The sequence below is a fragment of the Hemicordylus capensis genome, chromosome 1 (genome assembly GCF_027244095.1).
Source record: "Hemicordylus capensis ecotype Gifberg chromosome 1, rHemCap1.1.pri, whole genome shotgun sequence".
In the NCBI taxonomy this organism is placed as follows: Eukaryota; Metazoa; Chordata; class Lepidosauria; order Squamata; family Cordylidae; genus Hemicordylus; species Hemicordylus capensis.
Window position 1 is genome coordinate 432,240,506 of NC_069657.1, and position 20,580 is coordinate 432,261,085.

General features: G+C 45.7%; 2 protein-coding genes across 2 annotated transcripts in view; one reads left to right on the forward strand and one right to left on the reverse strand.

Moving 5' to 3' along the window:
- The window catches only part of PEX6 (peroxisomal biogenesis factor 6), a 38,126-nt gene extending 37,347 nt beyond the window's left edge, over positions 1 to 779 (forward strand). The window contains exon 17 of the mRNA XM_053313402.1: positions 266 to 779. Coding sequence (XP_053169377.1) covers positions 266 to 399 — 134 coding nt within the window. The 3' untranslated portion in view covers positions 400 to 779. The remainder of the gene's footprint in view (positions 1 to 265) is intronic.
- A 631-nt stretch (positions 780 to 1,410) lies between these two features.
- Positions 1,411 to 18,557, reverse strand: GNMT (glycine N-methyltransferase). The gene is made up of 6 exons (XM_053313414.1): positions 18,163 to 18,557; positions 15,176 to 15,303; positions 9,343 to 9,456; positions 6,964 to 7,106; positions 5,061 to 5,182; positions 1,411 to 2,934 (listed from the first exon to the last, which is right to left on the reverse strand). The coding sequence occupies exons 1-6, from the start codon at positions 18,366 to 18,368 to the stop codon at positions 2,763 to 2,765; spliced, it is 885 nt and encodes a 294-aa protein (XP_053169389.1). The 5' UTR covers positions 18,369 to 18,557; the 3' UTR covers positions 1,411 to 2,762.
- Positions 18,558 to 20,580: the final 2,023 nt, after the last annotated feature.

A 20,580-nucleotide genomic window follows, 5' to 3' on the forward strand; every position in this document is an offset into this window, starting at 1 on the left:
ATGCTATCCAGCAGAACGGATGGATGGCCCGAGAGAATTAATCTTTGGGAGCCAACACCCACAGGTTGAGCACTTGTCTTGGAGAAGGGGGTGCCTTTCATGGTTTGTCCAACATCCTCTCTCTCTTCAGGGTGTTTTAAATATACATTTCCAAATGTTTTTAAGCAGGTCTTGTTTAGCCAGGAGTGGTCCAGGTGTGTGTACCATGTGAGATGTCTAAAGAGTTCCTTCTGTAACCATCACCCTCCCCTCTCATATTTTCCAGGGCTGGATACGGAGAGCTCGGACCTAATCCTGACCATGGAGGACTTCATACAAGCTGCAACTAGGTTGCAGCCTTCTGTTTCTGAACCAGAACTACTCAGATACAAATTGATCCAACAGAGATTTGCTGCTTGAGAAACACCTGGTGGGACTGGGAAGGAGTACGTGATTCGACTGTACTCTGTGTGGAAGAATTTTTGCTTGGGAACATCATCCGTCCCTGTTGGCAAAATAATGAGTATTGCCTATTGCAATATGGTGGATTTTGGTGACCAGGCCAAAGAGATCTGGTTATGGAATGAGACAACTTCAATGAGTAGGAACTACTGCAAGTTAATCCTCATTTGTGTTCTGTTTTTGTTGACATATGAGGAGATGGAGTTCCATTCAAACATCAAGTGGAAAACCTTGGGGTGCTAAGAACCTGGGGCTGTGAATAGAGGGAATATTTGCAGCTGTAAGTATCTAACATGTCTAAATAAAGATTGACTTGCTTCTTCAGAAGGGCAAAAACATTTTTGATACTCTTGAGAGCTTCCCTGTGTGTGCCTAAATGTCTGAGGCTTTCTGCATCTGAAAAAGAGAGAACACCTTCTTCAGTAGACCAGATTCCATCTACCTTCCTGTAGGGATGTCCTGATACTTGCATATGTTAGAACAAGCACTTTGTAGAACTGGTTTGGATCCCAGACGGGCTCCTTGGCAGTTTTGCTAGGCATCATCTAATCATTTGACTTGCCTTCTATTAATCTCTTGTTTAATACAGTAACCTCATTTATGCTCACTACAGCTGTGAAAGGCTGATCAGCATTTCTGGTTTTAGTCTTAAGGAGAACTGAGGCTGACACACCTGAACCATGTGATCTTGGATCACAGTGGCTTTGTTTGACTACTGTGCCTTTTATTCCACATTTTTGTGGTTGCTTCACATTTTACTGGCCTTTTAGATTTCTGGAAATGCCAGATATTTTTAGGGGCGGGGCAGGATTTGTACTGAGACTTGTAGTTCTTGCAACTCAGAAGACTGATAGAATAAAGGGTTCACAGCTTAAGTTATTGCATTGCATATCTTGTCATGTAACCTTTTAAGGAGCAGCTCAAAGTTGGTTTCCAACTCCCAGCATTTAAGAGAAAAACAGATGCATCTTGTAGGTTAAGTTTTTATGATCAACAAATAAAACAACAGAGGGCAGAAAGAACAAAGATAGAATCCTAAGAGAGCACCTTCCTCATGCTGGGGGAAAAAAAGTCTTGACTGGATTCCAGGTGGTGAGAACAGAATGAGCCGGGCAGACTTCCTTGGAATGGAATCCACAGTCAAGGAGGCCACGAACAATTGCCCATCATTGAGGCCTTAGCATGAATACGGCTGCCCATCCCTTGCCACGTATACTTACACACAGGGACCTCAAGGCCATGCTTACCATTTCAGGCAACATATTCAGTAGGCCAAGGGTTCACAATGATGTTGGACTACAACTCCCACCACCTCTAGCCCCAACGGCCTTCAGCTATTGTAACTGGGGATTGTGGTCAACACCATCAGGGGGCGCAAGTATAAGACAATTTGCACTAGGCAGCAGGTCAGTATAGTAGTATTTTATTTTCCCTTCTCTGGTCCAAAACTAGATCCAGACACTTGACGTCAGTTGCCTGCTTCAGGAGGTACCTGGTCATGGCTGCTCTGACCACTGCAACCTAGCACCGTGCAGACCTGAACGGAAGCTATGCACGAGCTTCTCCTCTCCAAAATCCCACCCACGGATTCCCTTGCCGCACGAACCAACTGCTTGCTACACACACCACCTCTCTCCCCTTGTTGAAATATTAAAGAGTTGAATTCTCATATGTAGTAAGGGGAATGATTTGGCAGTTGCACATAGACACAGAGGGAATGAGTTGACAGTAGGCATGTTTTTAGTATGACACAGAAAAGGAAAGAGAGAGGCTATCTCTCCGAGTTCTGTTATAGCAACAGAGGCACACCACTGGGCTGAATTCCTTAGGAAGAGATCTTCCAGAGCAGATCTGCAACTACACCCACCTTATTCAAGAAACACACACAACCAGAGTAACTTAGTAATTCTCTCTCCTAAGCACTGGTGGCAATTATCCACACAGCCTGAGGAAGACAAGAAGAAGAAGAAAAGTGCCAAAGACAGCAAAGTACAGTTAGTTTAGCCAGCTACACAACTTCTCATACGATTCCAGTGAAAGCCACCCCCATCTTCTTCCCTCCGAAGTCCCTGATTTCAGCAGCAGCGCCTCCCATTCCCAAAGCAAATTAACTAGATTGGCCCCGGGGGGTGGCCAATCCCAGGGGTGGGGGATAAAAAAGAAGAGGTAAGGGGAGAAGAAGAAGAAACACGCCTCCTGGTTCTTCCTCTTCTGCTTGAGGCACCATCTATGCATATGCACTGGCACAGGGTTCCCAGCTGCTCCAGCGACAGAAGGAGAGGCCCCAAAAAGGCCTGCTGGAGGAATCCCTAGAATACTTCTCAGCCGATCTTCTTCACTACATGGATGAAGTAGCATGGGCTGTATTGCTGGCCTGGTTTGTAGGGCTTGAAGTCACCCAGGACGCTGTGTTCACACGGGCCTTGGAAGGCGTTTTTCAGCAGTTCCGTGAAGGGCTCCAGGCAGTGAGGATAGTACGACAGACGGAATCGACTGGTGAGAAATGGAAGACACATGTTAGCAACTGTCTCGGGCAGGGGTTGCCAACCTCAGGGCCCCAGATGTTGCTGGCCTGTTTGGTCATTGTGGCTAGGAATGGTGAGTGGTAGTCCCCAGCAATGTCGGGACTCAAGGCTGCAAACATCTGGTGTAAATGGGCAGGCAGAGAGAGAGAGAGACCTGGGCCATTTCACCCCGTTCACTTCAGTACAGCCACAGTCTAGAATTCTGTGCTAAAAAGCTTAATTCTGCAGGTAGGATTAAACTTTTTTTTAAAAAGTGTACTCCACCATGTATGCGCTTTTAATTTGTTGCTGTCTTGACTTAGGCCAGGTGTTTCAAACTTGAAATGTCAGGAAAAGAGGCTAGCTCATGTAACAGAGAAGGGAAAAGACTATAGCATTAGGGAATTAATTTAATGTATTTGTTATAAAATAATGACAGATTTGGAGACAGCCTGATAAATGTCTTTAGGCCGTGTTGGTTGAGACTGATTGATTGATTGAGTGCCATCAAGTCACTCTTAGCAACCACATTACATTGGTTAAAAATATAGAAACAATAAAAAGTTTTAAAATGTTTTTAACTAAAAGCCTGAGAAAACAGGTGCATCCTAAGGGTGCACCTTTTAAAAGGCAGCCAGAGATGGAGAAGCTCTTGTTTTGACAGAGAGTGCATTCTAAAGCCCTGGGGCAGCCACAGAGAAGGCCTTGTCCCGAGTCACCCTGAAGCAAGCCGGTGACAAGGCAGCAGAGTTCATGAGAGAGCACTCTCTTAGATACCCTGGACCCAAGTTGCTACGGGCTTTCTAGCTAAAAACCAGCACTTTCTGTTGCGCTCAGAAACACAGCAGCAGCCAGGACGGTTCTTTTAAGTCCAGTGTTATATGGTCTCTTTGGGTTGTCCATTATGACAATAAAAAGTTACACGAAGTCCTATATGGACCCTATATGGTTACCAGATGAGGACTATATGGAGATCTGGTCTTGTGACAGCAAGCATGACTTGTTTCCTTAGCTAAGCAGGGTCCACCCTGGTTGCATATGAAAGGGAGACTAGAAATGTGAGCACTGTAAGATATTCCTTGGGATGGAGCCACTCTAGGAAGAGCAGAAGGTTTTGAGTTTCCCCCTTGGCTTCTCCAATAGGGCTGAGAGAGATTCCTGCCTGCAACCTTGGAGAAGCCACTGCCAGTCTGTGAAGGCAATACTGAGCTAGATAGACCAATGGTCAGACTCAGTATATGGCAGCTTCCTATGTTCCTATCACTCCCTGTGGTTGCTGGTTCCAGGAGATACTGTGAGGGGTGTGATGTTTATAAGTATGATCACCTCCCAAGAAAAACCTTGTGTGCATATTCATTTGGCACACACTCTCTTCCTCCTCACCTGCCCGCCTCGTGTCATTACTGTCTGTTTTTAAATCCACACTAAGAATCTTCTGTCCCACTCCCATCTGCCTCTCCTCCCTCTGCCACTTCCTCTCCAGTCTTGAAGCAATGAGGTCTACAGTAGCCAGATCCACAGCCCAACTCCTTCCTTCCAATTATCCTAGTGGAGTGATGACTGGGGGGAAACTCTAGGCCTTAGCTGTTTATAAGACTATTGCCAATAAGATATGCGTAACAGTTGGTATCCTCCCTAAGTTGGATCACCTATGATCAAGAAATCTGTGTTTGCATTGGTATCACAACTTCCAGCATACTGGCAAGCCACAAGTTGTGGCAGATCTCTTAGTTATCTCAACTTTCACTTTAACAAAAATTAAGCTTCTAGCTCTCATGGTTTTACTGCAAAACCTCGTTCTAATCTAAGGTTTGTTTAGAATAGGACATGTTTTAGTTTAGAAACATTAACTCTACACACACACACACACACACACACACACAATATTCCATCTTTGTGTCAGCAGGAGAGGAATCTAGTTATCTAGAAGATGTTCTTTCAGTGACACAGGATATGTTTACATATCTACCCAGAGCCCTCATATATACAGCCCTGGACTCTCAGATTCCTGCTGGCTTTGTTGCCCTATACTAAATAGCTGGCTGTGCCCACATCTGTGCAGTTACCACAGTGGAGCCTGTGGTTACCAGATGAGCTCTGAACAAAAAACCATACCTCAATTCTGGGTTTTCGCCATTCCCCTCAGGTGGGACCTGCACTGTGTAGTCCAGTGTCACCATATTTGGTTTGTTGTTCACGAGGAGTACTGATGTAGTGATGTCTTTGGTTAAGTCGCTCTGCAAGAAAGAGTTTCCAGTTTCAGTTCCCCCCTGGCTTCTCCATCCATACTTAGTCCTACCCCAATCTCTGTCTACGTTACAGAAGTGACGCTTGTGCTCTATACAGCCCTCACCATTCTTTCCATATCGTAAGAACAGCCCTGCTGGATCAGGCCCAAAGCCCATCTAGTCCAGCATCCTGTTCTGCACAATGGCCCACCAGATGCCGCTGGAAGCCTACAGGCAGGAGTTGAGGGCATGCCTTCTTTCCTGCTGTGACTCCCCTGCAACTGGTACTCAGAGGCATCCTGCCTTTGAGGCTGGAGGTGGCCTTTAGCCCTCCAACTAGTAGCCATTGATAGACCTCTCCTCCATGAAGTTATCCAAATCCCTCTTAAAGCCATCCAGGTTGTTGGCTGTTACCACATCTCATGGCAAAAAATTCCACAAGTTGATTATGCATTGTGTGAAAAAGCACTTCCATTTGCTGGTCCTAGATCTCCTGGCAATCATTTGCCACCTAAATAGCAGGTGACTCCAGATTAAAAACAGGTTATATACAAGGTATACCTGTATTTACATGATGACACTGCAATTTCTATCATCAAAGAATCTGGGGGGAAATGTCTTGGGATTCAAATGAATACAGTATTTTCCTCGTAGGTTTCTAGATGTTTTGCATGCAGAAGATTCCAGTCCCTGACAACTCCAAAGAGGGACTCCGGTTTGAAAACCTGGAGAACTGCTGCCAGTCTGGGTAGACAATGTTGGGCTCTGACTTGGCATAAGGCAGCTTCTTCTTCTCTTGGGCCTGTTGGGCAGGAGTCATAGGAACATAGGAAGCTGCCTTACACGCAGTCAGACCATTGGTCCATCTAGCTCAGGATTGTCTACACAGACTGGCAGCAGCATCTCCAAGGTTGCAGGCAGGATTCTCTCTCAGCCCTAACTTGGAGATGCCAGGGAGGGAACTTGGAACCTTCTGCATGAAAGAATGCAGGTGCTCTTCCCAGAGCAGCCCCACCCCCTAAGGGGAACCTCTTAGAGTGCTCATGCATGTAGTCTCCCATTCAAATGCAACCAGGGTGGACCCTGCTTAGCAAAGGGGGCAATTCATGCTTGCTACCACTTGGCCCATCTCTCCTCACTGCTCAGTGGTAGAACATCTTAAATGTAGAAGGTCCTAGGTTCACTTCCAGGGACAGCTGGGAAGGACTCCCGTCTGAAACCTTGGTTTACTGCTGCCACACACAACAAACAATACTGAACTAGATGGGCCAGTGGTCTAATCGGGTATAAGGCAGCTTCCTATGCTCATGGGTTCCCCAGGACCAGGATCCCAGCTAGCAAGATTCCACATTTGCAGCTAAAATTTCTAATTCCAGTCTTCTCACTTCGTGCACATCCCCAATTCTGAGCTGGTATCATCCCATGAAGGGTTGCACCATTTGCTTCTTTGGGAAGCAAATCAGTTCAAAATCAACTCCAAGAAGCCATTAAAGCAGCAAAGCTCTATTCACACAACAATCAGCGCACAGTGTCCATAGATACATATCTGTACAAAGGGACATTTAGTTATTCACATTATGTTGAATGCAGGTACAGCAGTCAGGGGGCCTGTACCCAGGTTAACTTTTAAAATGAATGCAGGTACAGCCATTCATACACATATATGTACATGCAGACCAACCAAGGTACAATATAACTTCTGAATGGGGCTTGGGATTAATGCTTTTCTGGCGTGGAGAAGTGGTCATCATTCTTGCAAAGCTTGTGCAAAGGATTATTTCTGGGAATACCTTGTAGTAGATGTTCTTCCCTGGAGGGGCGCAGCCTGTTTTGAGGATGTAGTCATAGTTCCGGTGGTCGATGACGAGAATGCCGCCTGGACGCACCATACTGGCAATGTTCTTAAGAGCCTGTTTGTGGACACCTTGGTCACCTAGGAGAAGAGAGGCCATTGAACGACATTCCTTCCTGCTTCCTTCAGACTACCTCCCAAAACCGGAGGGACTTGCAGCTGTCCTAGTCATGTACTCCCTGATTAAGACCATTACTCTGGGTTTTGAGAGCCTTTTATGACACCCACCCACCCACCACAGAGATCTACCAATGAAGTCCTGCGAAGCGTTCCATCTTAGGTGGAGGTTGGATGTTACTTATGCTCTTCTGTTTAGTTTTTGCTGAAGTATTTCACTGTGGTCCTTTCTAATCTGTAAACCACTTGGTGATTTTTTTTAATACTGAAAAATGGTATAAAAATATTTTAAATGGGGAAAAAGGACAACACTGAAATACTTCAGCAACAGCTAAACAGAAGGGCATAAACAAAAAAGAGAGAGGTCTTTGCTTGCCTAAATAAAGAAGGAACTAGTAAGGATTGCTAACAGTTTTGGGGCTGCCATAGAGAAGGCCCTGCTGCTTGCGGAGGCTAATCTAGCCTCTGTGTCAGATTGAACTGTGAAGTGCCGTGGATATTTGTGGTTCTACATCAGGGCTGCTCAACCGGCCCTCCTGCAGATGTTGGCCTACAACTCCCATAAACCCTGGCTACTGGCCACTGTGCCTGGGGATTATGGGAGTTGTAGTCCAAAAACAGCTGGGGGGGGCTAAATTGAGCAGGCCTGTTCTACATAAACAAACTCTTCCTCCTCCCTGGATGGCCTTGAGCTTTTTCTGTGTCCATTCCCGACTGCAAAATGTAATAGACAGTGACCTCATGGGGAGCTGCCAGTGATGTGGTCGAGTGTACAGCTAAGTTAAGTTACAGTGTATTATTGGCACCCAGCCCCCTCTTCTCACCCACTCCTACACCAAATTTAGGACTTGCATGTGGGCCATTTGGATTCCCTGAGCAATCTGATGCAAGCTGAAACAGCTCCTTAAAAACAAACCGAGACTGAGTATCATTTTCTCTTTCAGATCTTCAGAAAACCATTCCAGCCTTTCTGCTCTGTGGAATTTTCTCCCCTAACTGGGATGATTGTAAGACTCCTAAGTAGCCCCCCCCCAAAAAAATGTGGCTGACATCCAGACCGAGTTATTCAACAGCACTACTCAGCAGTTACTCCAAAGGACTACTTCATTTCAATGGGACTTCGGCTGAGTGATTTAGTCAGTCACTGAAGGGGCCGTATCTCAGTGGTAGAGCATCTGTTTTGCACGCAGAAGGTCCCAGGTTCACTCCCGGGCCTCTTAGTAGGGCTGGGAAAGACCCCTGCCTGACATCTTGGAGAGCTGCTTCCAGTCAGTGTAGACAAGCCTGAGCTAGATGGACCAATGGTCTGACTCGGTATAAGGCAGCTTCCTAGTTTCAATGGCCAGTACCCAAAGGCTGGGTAATGTACAGGGCTGCAGTTACAGAATTTTACACACATACACTTAAATAGTCTAAAAGGGTGTCCCCAATTAATTGGGCAGCAGATTTTTAAAAATATTTTTAACACAAGCATTTATAAACACCACAGGTGGCAAGTATAATCTTTTAAAAGACATTCTCACAGTACACATGCACATAATCTAAAAAGAGAGTATTTACCTGAATCTCAGAAGACTCTGAATTTAAGACTAGAGGTGCTTTTACCCCTGGGTGGTAGTCCAGGGTCTCCACACCCCCTGGGGGCTCCCAAATCCTCTTTAGTCTGTCCCAGGTAGTGTGGTTGCCAGGCCACTGTGTGTTGAAAGGTTTCTGCTAATGTGTCTTTGCATAAATATACCTGTTTTATATCGTTACATTCTTGTGAGTTCAGTTGCTATTTGTGCCCTCAAGAAGCCACGTGTTAAAAAACTGTGTGCGTGTGTGTGTGTGTGTGTAGGTAGAAGATGCTTAACTTGCGGGGTGGGGCAAGGCCTTTAGGTCCAGGCTCCAAAATTACCTAGATGCACCTCTGAAGATGACCCCTTTAAAAAGTGGAGGTTAAATACAGGTTATACCTGCATTTATACCAAAGAAGCAGGACCCTGAAGTTAAGATGACCTCCCAGTTTCTAATATCAAAAAACGTGGGGGAAACGTCGTCTTGGATTCAGAAAAATACAGTACGTTCCTTGTTTCAGAACAATTGTTTTTACCCACATGCAAAGTTAACGGACTAATAAACTATAAGATTTCTTCAGTTGAGTGGTGGGCCTTACCATGCTATCAATCCCTCGGAGGAAACCTCAGCCTGCAATACTCACCTTTAAAATCTGGAAGGTGTGCAAAGGAGTTCCCTAAGCAGATGACGGCGTCAAAGCCCTCGCCGGGCTTCTGAAGGTCTTGCGGCAAGGTGAGCCAGTTGGCCTCTTCGATGACTGCAAAAGAGAGAGAGAGAGAGAGATTTGTATAACAGGGCAAGTGTGGCCTTCTCCAGTCTCGACCCACAATTCCTACTCCATCGAGAAGAAAGGATTTTCTGCTGCTGTTTGCAAAAATAATCACTGAAGTCTCTTTCCTGTTTGGAAACCCGGCTTCTTCAGCAGTATGAATATTCTAGGCTCTGTCCCTGCTGCCTTGGCCAAAGACAGCAGATTTTGCTCTTGTGAAGCTTTTGGGCAGGGAAGTTCTATCTATGGTTACTAGCTGTAATCACCAGGAATTTCAGATTTCCATTTTCAGATGCTTACAATCATAACATACTGGAACTATCTCCAATCCCACCATGTGTTATTTATTTCTTTTTACATTTATATCCCATTCTTCCTCTGAGGAGTCCAGAGAGGTGCATATGGGCTTTTTTGTATAGTGTGTATCTTCACAAGAACCCTGTGAGGTAGGCTAGGCTGAGAGATATATGACTGGCCCAGAGTCACCCAGTGAGTATCATGGCTGAAGGGGGATTTGAACTCGGGTCTCCCCAGACCTAGTCCAACACTCTAACCACTACACCATGCTGCCTCTCATCAAGTTCTGCTTCTCAGCATCTCAGGGAAATCTGACTGAGACAGACTGTTGTACTACAATCCAATGAGGCAATTCTTATGGCTCCCCTGGTTTACTACCTGCAATTTGGGGATGGGGTTCTAGCTCAGTGGCAAAGCATCTACTTTGCTTGCAGAAGGCCCTGGGTTCCCTCCCTGGCAGCATCTCCAAGATCGGTCTGGGAGAGACTCCTGCCTGAAACCTTGGAGAAGCTGCTGCCAGTCTGGGCAGACAATACTGAGCTAGATGGACCAATGGTCTGGTAGCAAGCAGCTTCCTAGGTTCCTATGTACTACATTCCTTTCAAACATGGGTTAGAAAGGATAGAGAACTGAGTCATAATAGTGCAGACGGAGCTATATTAAGAGGCAAGAGCAGCTGTTGGAGGCTGGAGCAGGAAACCTTGCCCTCCTTGCTAGAAATCCAAAATAAAATTGATTTGCAACTGCAAGAGTGAGTGTGTGTGTGCACGTCTCACACTAGTGTGGAGCTGCCAGGCCCCCAGGTAATCTTGCATTTTGTCCAACCTTCAAATCCTCCCATCATTCCCCCAATCTGGTCGCTTCAGCACCTTTCATTAATTAGCACACGCCTTCATTGGCGTCTGTGGCCATAAAATGAAACGAAGGCCTGCCCTTCCAGAACTTGGTCCTCCTCCTGATTTTGACATAGCTTCCCTCCCTGCCCATTTAGTCAGGACCCAGTGGCTGGTCCTAGCCCAGCATTGCTGATGCCCTCACTTCTTATTTCTGGCTGAAACACCCAGAAATAATAATATTTGCAAGTGCTGTTGGGCTGCAGGCTGACCTAGACGCAGGGAAGGGATCTGAAGGGGCAGAGCAAAGGCGGCACCAGAAAACAGAGGGACCTAAAAATGGAAGGAGACCAGTGTCCCCTCTAACAGGAATTCCCAGATGTTGTTGACAACCCCCAGAATCCCCAGTCAAAGGCCATTGCAACTGGGGATGCTGGGAGTCGTAGTGAGCAACATCTGGGAATCCCTGTTAGAGGGAACACTACAAGAGACCCAGGCCTAGAGGGCAAGAAGTGTGGGGGAAGGAGCTACTCCCTCACCTCTACACTGAGTTCAGTGCTGAGATGGGATGTGTGTCAACAGGGAGCTCCTTATACCCGGATCGCATTTCATCATGCCCTGGCAGCTTATGCAAGAACTTGACGAGAAATGATGGAAACACAGCTCGGCAGATTTTCATCCCTTACAGCACTTATAAGGGATGAAAATCTGGAATTTTTCAAAGAAGATTGGGAACTATTTTTACTTTATTTAAAGAACTATTTTTTCTAATATGGACCTTTCAGCAGGGTTTGAAATATAGTAATAACAGCAGGTTGGGTTGGGTAAAATCGAGTAGTAATGCGGAGTATGTATGTTTTGAACTATCATAGCAATGGTTTATATGTATAGTTAACGTGAACCGCGCAGATAGGTAAATGGGAAGTCAATATTTACTTGTAATTGTAAAGCTACTGTAAAAGCCAATAAAATTTAAAATGCAAAAAAAGAAAAGAAAAAAGAAACACAGCTTGGCAGAGATGCTCAGATTCCTTTATTGGGGGCACTCAGAACCAAAAACCTAAGCTCGATTCCAGAGCAAGAGCAACCGGGACTTGTCATTGTTTTTATGGCTTCCAGCTAATTACCCGATTGATTGACATATTTGTCTCCTTGGCAGCAGGGCTATGGAGGAGAGGAGAGCTGGTCTTGTGGTAGCAAGCATGACTTGTCCCATGGCTAAGCAGGGTCTGCCCTGGTTGCATATGAATGGGAGACTTGATGTGTGAGCACTGGAAGATATTCCCCTCAGGGTATGAAGCTGCTCTGGGAAGAGCATCTAGGTTCCAAGTTCCCTCCCTGGCAGCATCTCCAAGATAGGGCTGAGAGAGATTCCTGCCTGCAACCTTGGAGAAGCCGCTGCCAGTCTGTGAAGACAATACTGAGCTAGATAGACCAATGGTCTGACTCAGTATATGGCAGCTTCCTATGTTCCTATGAGATTTAACATCAGCTGGACTTTTCTTCTGCACAAGATCAAGGCTCTGCTCATCATCTCCATGCTAGGCGACTGCCAGAGCAGAAGCAGTCAAGCTGAGGCGTTTTTGCTGTTGTTGGACTACAACTCCTATCAACCCCCAGCTGCAATTTGTGGCTGGGGATAAGGGGAGTTGTAGTGCAACAACAGCTGGAGAACCTCAGGTTGGTCACCCCCCACCCTTTGCTAGAGTGTTTACATTTACATAAGAAGTATATAGAGTGTACTTACATTCAAACAAGGACTGCAAGCTTTAAGCAGTAGATCAAGCCTGCACAACTTCGACCCTCCTGCAGATGTTGGACTACAACTCCCATCATCCCTCAGTGTTGGTCACTGAAGCCGGGTGTGATGGGAGTTGTAGTCCAAAAACCAGCTTGAGGGCCAAAGTTGTGCAATCCTATAGCAGATGAATCAAATAAAGTTACAGCTGACCAACTGGCGTTGGCACTTCTAAGCTGTAAAGCCACATTTTAATTAGTGAGGCTGAGGCATAAAAGCAAACAATAGTCTTTCCAAAAAACACAACCTGCTTTTCTAGGTAAAAATCCTCAAAGCAGTTCGCAACGGAATCAAGGAAAGAGACACAAGTCAAAGATAATTGTAAAGACAGCACGAAAAACAAAAGCATAAGCAACCCAGTTTCAAAACCATGGATAGGGCAGGGGAAATAGTGGCCAACATGCCACACAGCAGAATGCGTGTTCAGGATCCACAGGGGCTGCTGCGCAATGTGAGGCAGCCCCGACAATGTGGTACGACAAGGCGGCCGCACAAGCATGTAAAACGGTATCTGGGCAACTGCACAGCAATACTGCCATGGTTTCCAGTGGAAGTAGGGCTGCGTCACTGCCTGGATGCTGTTTTCAGTTGCCGTGCAGCCACCTTGCCGTGCAGCTCCATGGCCTTTGCTAAGCAGGGTCTGCCCTAGTTTGTGTTTGAATGGGAGACTACACTAGAAGATATTCCCCTTATGGCAAGGGTGGGCAAACTTGGCCCTCCGTGTAGTTGTTGAACTCACTGTCCAAGCTGTTGTTTATTTATTTATTTATTAGATTCAATTTAGTTGTTGAACTACAACTCCCATCTTCTCCAGCTACAATAAATTGTGTCTGCGGAAGATGGGAGTTGTGATTCAACCGCAGCTAGAGGGCCAAGTTTGCCTACTCCTGTCTTTGGGGATGGGGCCACTCTGGACAGAGCACCTGCCTGCTTGCATGCAGAAGGTTCCAAATTCCCTCCCTGGCATCTCCAAGTTAGGGCTGAGAGAGACTCCTGCCTGCAACCTTGGAGAAGCCGCCGCCAGCCTGTGTAGACAATACTGAGCTAGATGGACCAATGGTCTGACTCACTATGGGGCAACTTCCTATGTTCCTATTGCAACATGGAATGAAAAATTAAATATTTAAAACAGTCTTTACTACTATCAGCAATTGCTGGTTTTTGTTATTAAATGTCAAGATCTCTCAGGCTTCTTTCAGATGTCTAAAAAAGGACCAAAAGGTCAGGTTCAGAGGGTTTCCTAAATCATATGTACAGTGAGCTTTGGATTCACATGCTCCGTCCTCCTCCTCGGTCGCGTAGGCATAAGAGACTGGAAGCGTCTGCTTTTAGGTTTGAATAAAATCAAAGTTACTCATTATATCCAAGCTTGGGAAACTAATTACAGTTAGTTAAACAAGGATCTGAAACCACTGTTTGATCCTGGTTTGTTTTAATTAAGCAAAGTTAGACACACCACAGTTTCCTGAATTCAGATGCAACAGGAACTTGATGATTATTCAAAAGGTTTATTCACTCTCCTTCTGCCTTTGTGCACAAAAAAGAGAACGGAGGTTTGGCCTGTGAGCCCAAGGTTTATTGACCATTAGTAGGTGAGGCCATAGTTGTTTTGCATAGATTACAATTTTGCATAGATTACACTTATAGGCCAGTTCATGAAATTAAAAATCTGTAATATTTAACTGAGATAGCTGGTCGTAGAGTGATCTAGTAACCCATAGTTATTATGTCTTGTAATGAGTACTCTATGGGGTTGTGGTTATTATGTTATGTAAGAGGTTATTATGGTTATTATGTGGTTATTATGTTATGTTATTAAGAGCCCCTGGTGGCGCAGTGGTAAAAAACTGCTGCCCTGTAACCAGAAGGTTACAAGTTCGATCCTGACCAGGGGCTCAGGGTTGACTCAGCCTTCCATCCTTCCCAGGTCGGTAAAATGAGTACCCAGAATGTTGGGGGCAATATGCTAAATCATTGTAAACCGCTTAGAGAGCTCCGGCTATAAAGCGGTATATAAATGTAAGTGCTATTGCTATGTATGTTGTATTTTATAGAACTGTGTTGCTTTGTATGTTATTGCTTGTAAGCCGCCCTGAGTCCTATGGGAGTAGGGCGACATATAAATCTAAATAAATAAGTAAATAATAGAATGTTTTATTCATGTGCTTGCAAAAGGAAAGTAAAAGAACAGTTTTAAATTTTTAGTATCTCAACCTTAAACATTCATTTTATTGACTAATTACCATATATAGTAAATTTGAATCACAGTAAATTTGAATCTGAGAAAGATCTTCTGCTTCTCTTAGGCATTAAGTTGTTTTTGAATTATTTATCCGATTACCGAGTGCAAGAAATCTGTTCAGAACAACAACAGTTTAAAAAATCCAAGGATTCTATTCAGAATTTCTGCTAGAAGATACAAGAAGAATTTTTAAACCTTTTCACAGCATATTCCAGTGGAAAAAGTAATCCATTCAACTAATTCCAGTGGCAGGATTGTGTATGCAAAATTTGGTATCTGTGGGTAATCAGGAAGTATGATTTTCTTTCGCACAAACACACCCACAAACCCTTCAAAATATATAACAGATCTCTAAACCATGGTTTAGATGATCATCTGAATTAGTTCACAGAGAGGTTACGATGATATGGAAATATAATGTACATGTTAACTGATTCAGTTAAATGTTAGATGAACTAAAAATCCAACTACTACATTTTTTAGAATCCACTAGAAATTCTTTATTGACAGCCTTAATCCAGACAAAGACTAGATTACCCCAGTTGTCGAAAGCTTCTTCTTTCCGACGGTCCCATCGCTCCTTCAGGGCATATTTGAGCATCTTGTCACTGGCATCCACGCTGGTAACAGCAAAGCCTTCCTCAACCAGCATAATGGAATCTACCCTGAACAAGAGAGAGGGGGGTATTCATATCGTGCTGAGGCACGGAGCTTGGAGGAAGCTATCCAAGGTAACTCAGAAGAACAGGAGCTCACTGCATTGTAGTCCAATAATGAGAGAACACAGGCAGCTGAGAAATAAATGGGAGGAGATCTGGCTTGTGGTAGCATGCATTAATTGTCCCCTTTGCTAAGCAGGATCTTCTCTGGTTGTCATTTGAATGGGAGACTACGTGTGAGCACTGTAAGATATTCCCCTTAGGGGATGGGGCTGCTCTGGGAAGAGAACCTGCATGCTTGCATGTGGACAGTTCCAAGTTCCCTCCCTGGCATCTCCAATATAGGGCTGAGAGGGACTCCTGCCTGCAACCTTGGAGAAGCCGCTGTCAGTCTGTGTAGACAATCCTGAACTAGATGGACCAATGGCCTGACTCAGTATAAGGCAGACTCCTATGTTCCTATTCCAATGTTCCTAAATTCTTCCATGGAATGAGGACAATAGTTAATGCATCACATCAGAATATCGTTCTGAGAGCATATATACAAATATCAGACTCTTTTATGTCAGTTAATCCAGAGTAGCCATCAAAAGAACAGCCCTGCTGGATCAAGCCCGAGACCTATCTAGTCCAGCATCCTGTTTCACACAGTAATCCCCCAGATGCCTCTGGGAAGCCCAGAAGCAAAAGGTGAAGGCATGCCCTCTCTCAGCCAGGATGGGGCTGTCGCTCAATCCATGGCATCTCCAGATAGGGCTGGGAAAAGACTCCTGCTGCCTGAAACCATGGAGAAGCTGCTGCCAGTCAGTGTAGACCAGGGTTTCTTAACCTTGGGCCCCCAGATTTTGTTGGACTACAACTCCCATCATCCTCAGCCACAAATGCCATGTCTGGGGATAATGGGAGTTGTAGTCCAACGACATCTGGGGGCCCAAGGTTAAGAAACTCTGGTGTAGACAATACATGGACCAACAGATGGACCAATGGTCTGACTCAATATAATGCAGTTTCCTAGGTTCCCCTTTTCCAGGACTAACTTCTAATATTCTTTTCTGAGATTAGAATACTAGAAGTGAATGACATCCTGACCACCGGAGCACTTGCATAATGGACAAAGTTGCACTAGCACACCAGACGATTGCATCGTTGCACTAAAAAATTGGGATTGTTGGAACTGCAATCTTGTGCAAAAGTTCCCCTTACAACAGATTATAAGGGGAACTACTTATATAGTGAAAGCCATCTAATGGCGAAGCAGGGAAATGACTAGCAAGGCAGAGGTTGCTGGTTCGAATCCCTGCCGGTATGTTTCCAAGACTATGGGAAACACCTATATCGGGCAGCAGCTATAATGGAAGATGCTGAAAGGCATCATCTCATACTGCGCGGGAGGAGGCAATGGTAAATCCTTCCTGTATTCTACCAAAAGACAACCACAGAGCTCTGTGGTCACCAGGAGTCGAAACCGACTCAACGGCACACTTTACTTATATAGTAGAACTACTTATATAAGGGGAACTACGTACTCTAGGTGGCTCATCTACTGCACACATACAAGCAGACTTGCAGTAGCACAACACTAGCCTGCAACACAAGCTCCAGACTTAGCACAAGTAGCTAGCCCATCACACAACTTTGCACCTGCATAACTTCCTTCTGCAAGAGCTTTGTAGTCTGACGGCTGCTATTCTGATTACAAAAAATATATAGGAACATAGAAGCTGCCTTCACCGGAGTCAAACCTTTTGGTCCATCTAGCTCAGGATTGTCTACACACAGACTGGCAGCAGCTTCTCCAAGGCTGCAGGCAGGAGTCTCTCTCAGCCCTATCTTGGAGGCGCCAGGGAGGGAACTGGGGACTTTCTGCATGAAAATTGTTGGCGGGGCAGGGTTGATCTCCAAGAACAGCTTCAGTACATGTTGGTAATCCTCTGCCTATTATGTTGGTTCCCAGGATGTGAGGAGAGACTAGGTGGCTAGTCTCACGACAGTGCAAGCCATTGGGTTTTGACCATGAACTACTTCCTTTCTTCTTCCATTGTCTGCGTATGAGAATGAAGGAGGAGGTGAGCAATTACAATCCACATTGCCTGGATGCTGTGTGTGAATCCAAGGGGGAGCAATGCAGAAGAAAGGTGGCCCAACCACCTCCTATTGCAAATCCAGGGCTATAGCTCAGTGGCAGAGCATCTGCTTTGGATGCAGAAGGTCCCAGGTTCTATCCGACATCTCCAGGTACCTCCGGGAGAGCCGCTGCCAGTCTGTATAGAGAATACTGAGTGAAGCTAGCTGGATCAATGCCTTGGCTTAGGATTCACTTATTTATTATTTTTATTTTTTACATTTTCTATCCCGCTCTTCCTCCAAGGAGCCCAGAGTGGTGTACGGCATACTTAGGTTTCTCATCACAACAACCCTGTGAAGTAGGTTAGGCTGAGAGAGAGAAGTGACTGGCCCAGAGGGGGATTGGAACTCAGGTCTCCCCGGTCCTAGTCCAGCACTCTAGCCACTACACCACGCTGGCTGCATGCATCCTATGTGGAAAGCGAAGGCTGGCAAGAGGCCAGGATTGCCAACTTGGGACTGAACTTTGACTGAACTTTGACTGAAGCTATGCCTGGGTGTTTCCCCCGCCTACCCACCCACACTATTCACAATTCCAGGCCATTGCCATCTCCTGTGTGGCTTTGTGCTTTCAGCGGCCGCCTGGATCTTGGTGCGGGGTCCCGGAGCCCCCAGGCCAATCTTATCCGGGGGGCTGGCAGTGCGGCACCGGCACCCCTCCCCAGCGCGGGCCTCGGCAAGGAAAAGCGCAGGTGCCCCAGAGGGTGGGTGGGTGGCCCGTAGCTCCCTCCCCCGACTCACCCGGTGCCGCAAGCCACGTCGAGCACCGTCCGACAGCACTGGCCCCGCAGCAGCGCCACCAGCCAGTTCTTGTACTCGGCCGTGCGGCTCCGCGTGTCGCCGATGTAGAGCTGCCAGACGCGCGCCGCCCGGCCGTCGGCGTACTGGTCCGGCAGCCCCTCGGCCGCCACGCCCAGCGAGCGCGTCCGGAAGATGCTGTCCACCATGGCGAGGCTGCGACACGCTCCAAACGGCCACCTCCGCTGCTGCGCTCGCTGCTCGCCCGCGCCGGCGATCTGACTCTGAGCCACCACACAACACGCAGCCCGCGGGGCAACGCCAGCCCAGGGAACGCCCTGCGCCTCCAGGCCGGCCAATCAGAGGCGCGGCGGCGGACACACCCTCCCGCCAGCCCCCCCAGGAGAGGGTGCTCTCTTCCCCCGCCCCCCCGCCCCACAGACACGCCGCAAGTTCAGAGCCCAGACGTCAGCAGGATCGCAGGCGCGCGCACGCAACAACCAGGAAGTCTCCTTCACATGCAGAGGAGGAGGAAGTGCACCCAAAAGGATTGACTTTTAAAAACAACAACAACAGAGAAATACATGCAGAGGCTTACATCATACAGTATTTTTCCAGATTTCTTTTCTGAAACCGAAACTCCTCCATCAGCAGATGAGCAAGAGGGACTCCAGCTTTCATTCGTATCAATGGGAAATGGACAGCAAGGAATCTTAGAGGGGGTGTGTGTGTTATGCTTTGTCCCCAGATAGAGAGGTGCACCTAGGTAATTTTGGAGCCTGGAGGACCTAAAGGCCTTTGGAGCCCGCCCCCCCGCAACAAGTTAAGCATCATCCGCCTCCCCCCCCCACCCAGTATTTTAACACGTGAGTTCTTGAGGGCAGAGACAGCAACTGAACTCACAAGAATGTAAGAATATAAAACAGGTGTATTAATGCAAATATGCATTAGCAGAAACATTTCAACACACAGCAGCATGACCACCACACCATCTGGGACAGTTGGGGGGGCCCCAGGGTGTGTGGAGGCCCTGATCTCTGCCCAGGGTAAGAACACCTCTGCCCAGATAATTTAAAGTCGTAACTAATCATAATCATTATTGCCCAGAATTAAATGGCAGATTCCATTATTATTTATATTTTATTTTTTTAAATTTATTATTTATTTATTTATTATTGAATTGGAACTGTGGGGAGTCTGTTACCCAACTGGGTATGTTTATTTATTTATTTATCTATCATATGTTTACACTGCCAAAAACTTATGTCTCTGGGCGGTTTACAACAAGATTAAAAAGTAAAAAATTAATTAAAAACAAAAAAAAATTTAAAAGCAAGAAGTTTAAAACACAATTTAAAATTTCAAAACAATATTCTAAAAACAACATTAAAACAATCAAAACAATATCAGTTAAAAGCCTGGGTGAAGAAATGCGTCTTTAGATGTTATCATCATTTACCACCCTCCGTTTTTCTTATATAGCTTGTTTCATTAGATGTTATTTTTAATTGACTAATTGACCAGCCATCTTATTTGTTTTATTTCTCTTTGTAAACCGCCCTGAGCCATTTTTGGAAGGGCGGTATAGAAATCGAATTAATAATAATAATAATAATATGAGCCACTGTGCAAGCTACAGTTACCAAAAAGAAGCACAGGAATGCAAAGACAAATAAGTAGGTGTCTCTCTGCAGAGTAAAATTAAACAAACAAAAAGACACACTTACAATTCAGCAGTGTAAAGATAGGGCTTGACAATTCCCAGGAACCAGGAAGCCATGGCACCAAGACTAGGAAATTCCGGGTGATTTAATAAAATCTTGATTTGTCCCAGGGCAGCCCTATTTCTGTTCTACAAATATTAACTGTAAAGGGGATAAAGAGAAGCCCATTTGTCCTCCCCTTCTGCAATGTCCATCACCAGATCCACTCATTTTTATCAAATATTCATTGTCTGGCTCCTAATTTTGGGGCTGGCTCCTAGATTTAACAAAAAATGTTAAATCGGCAGGGGACAGGGAGACACTTGTCAAGCAAGGAAGCAATATGTAGGATGGGGAATGGATGAGGAGATAGAAACTGCCCTCCATTGCTGAAGCTGGATCCAAATGGCAACTTCTTTCAAGAACTGTAAACTAAGACCAATGTGTGCATATCGGAAGACATTTGAGAAGTTATAGTCATTGAGTAGGCCTGGCCCCCTTAGCCATGTTCTATGGCCATCTCTCTGCATTTTCAATTTGCATTAAAACCAATCAATCAAAAATATAGCTCAGGGCAGCCAATCAGAGCTTCTCCAGCTATTGTTGGATTATAACCCCCAGTCCCATCATCTTTTATGAGAGCCAGCATGGTATAGTGGTTAGAGGTTGGACTAGGACTGTGGAGATCTGAGTTCAAATCCCCATTCAGCCACGAAAC

What these genes read in the sequence shown, in the direction of transcription:
- GNMT (XM_053313414.1), bottom strand. Translation starts at nt 18,368, where the DNA reads ATGGTGGACAGCATCTTCCGGACGCGCTCGCTGGGCGTGGCGGCCGAG. An exon ending in GACGTGGCTTGCGGCACCGG is followed by an intron (nt 15,304 to 18,162) that starts GTGAGTCGGGGG and finishes TCTCTTGTTCAG; the next exon opens with GGTAGATTCCATTATGCTGG. An exon ending in ACACCTTCCAGATTTTAAAG is followed by an intron (nt 7,107 to 9,342) that starts GTGAGTATTGCA and finishes CTCTTCTCCTAG; the next exon opens with GTGACCAAGGTGTCCACAAA.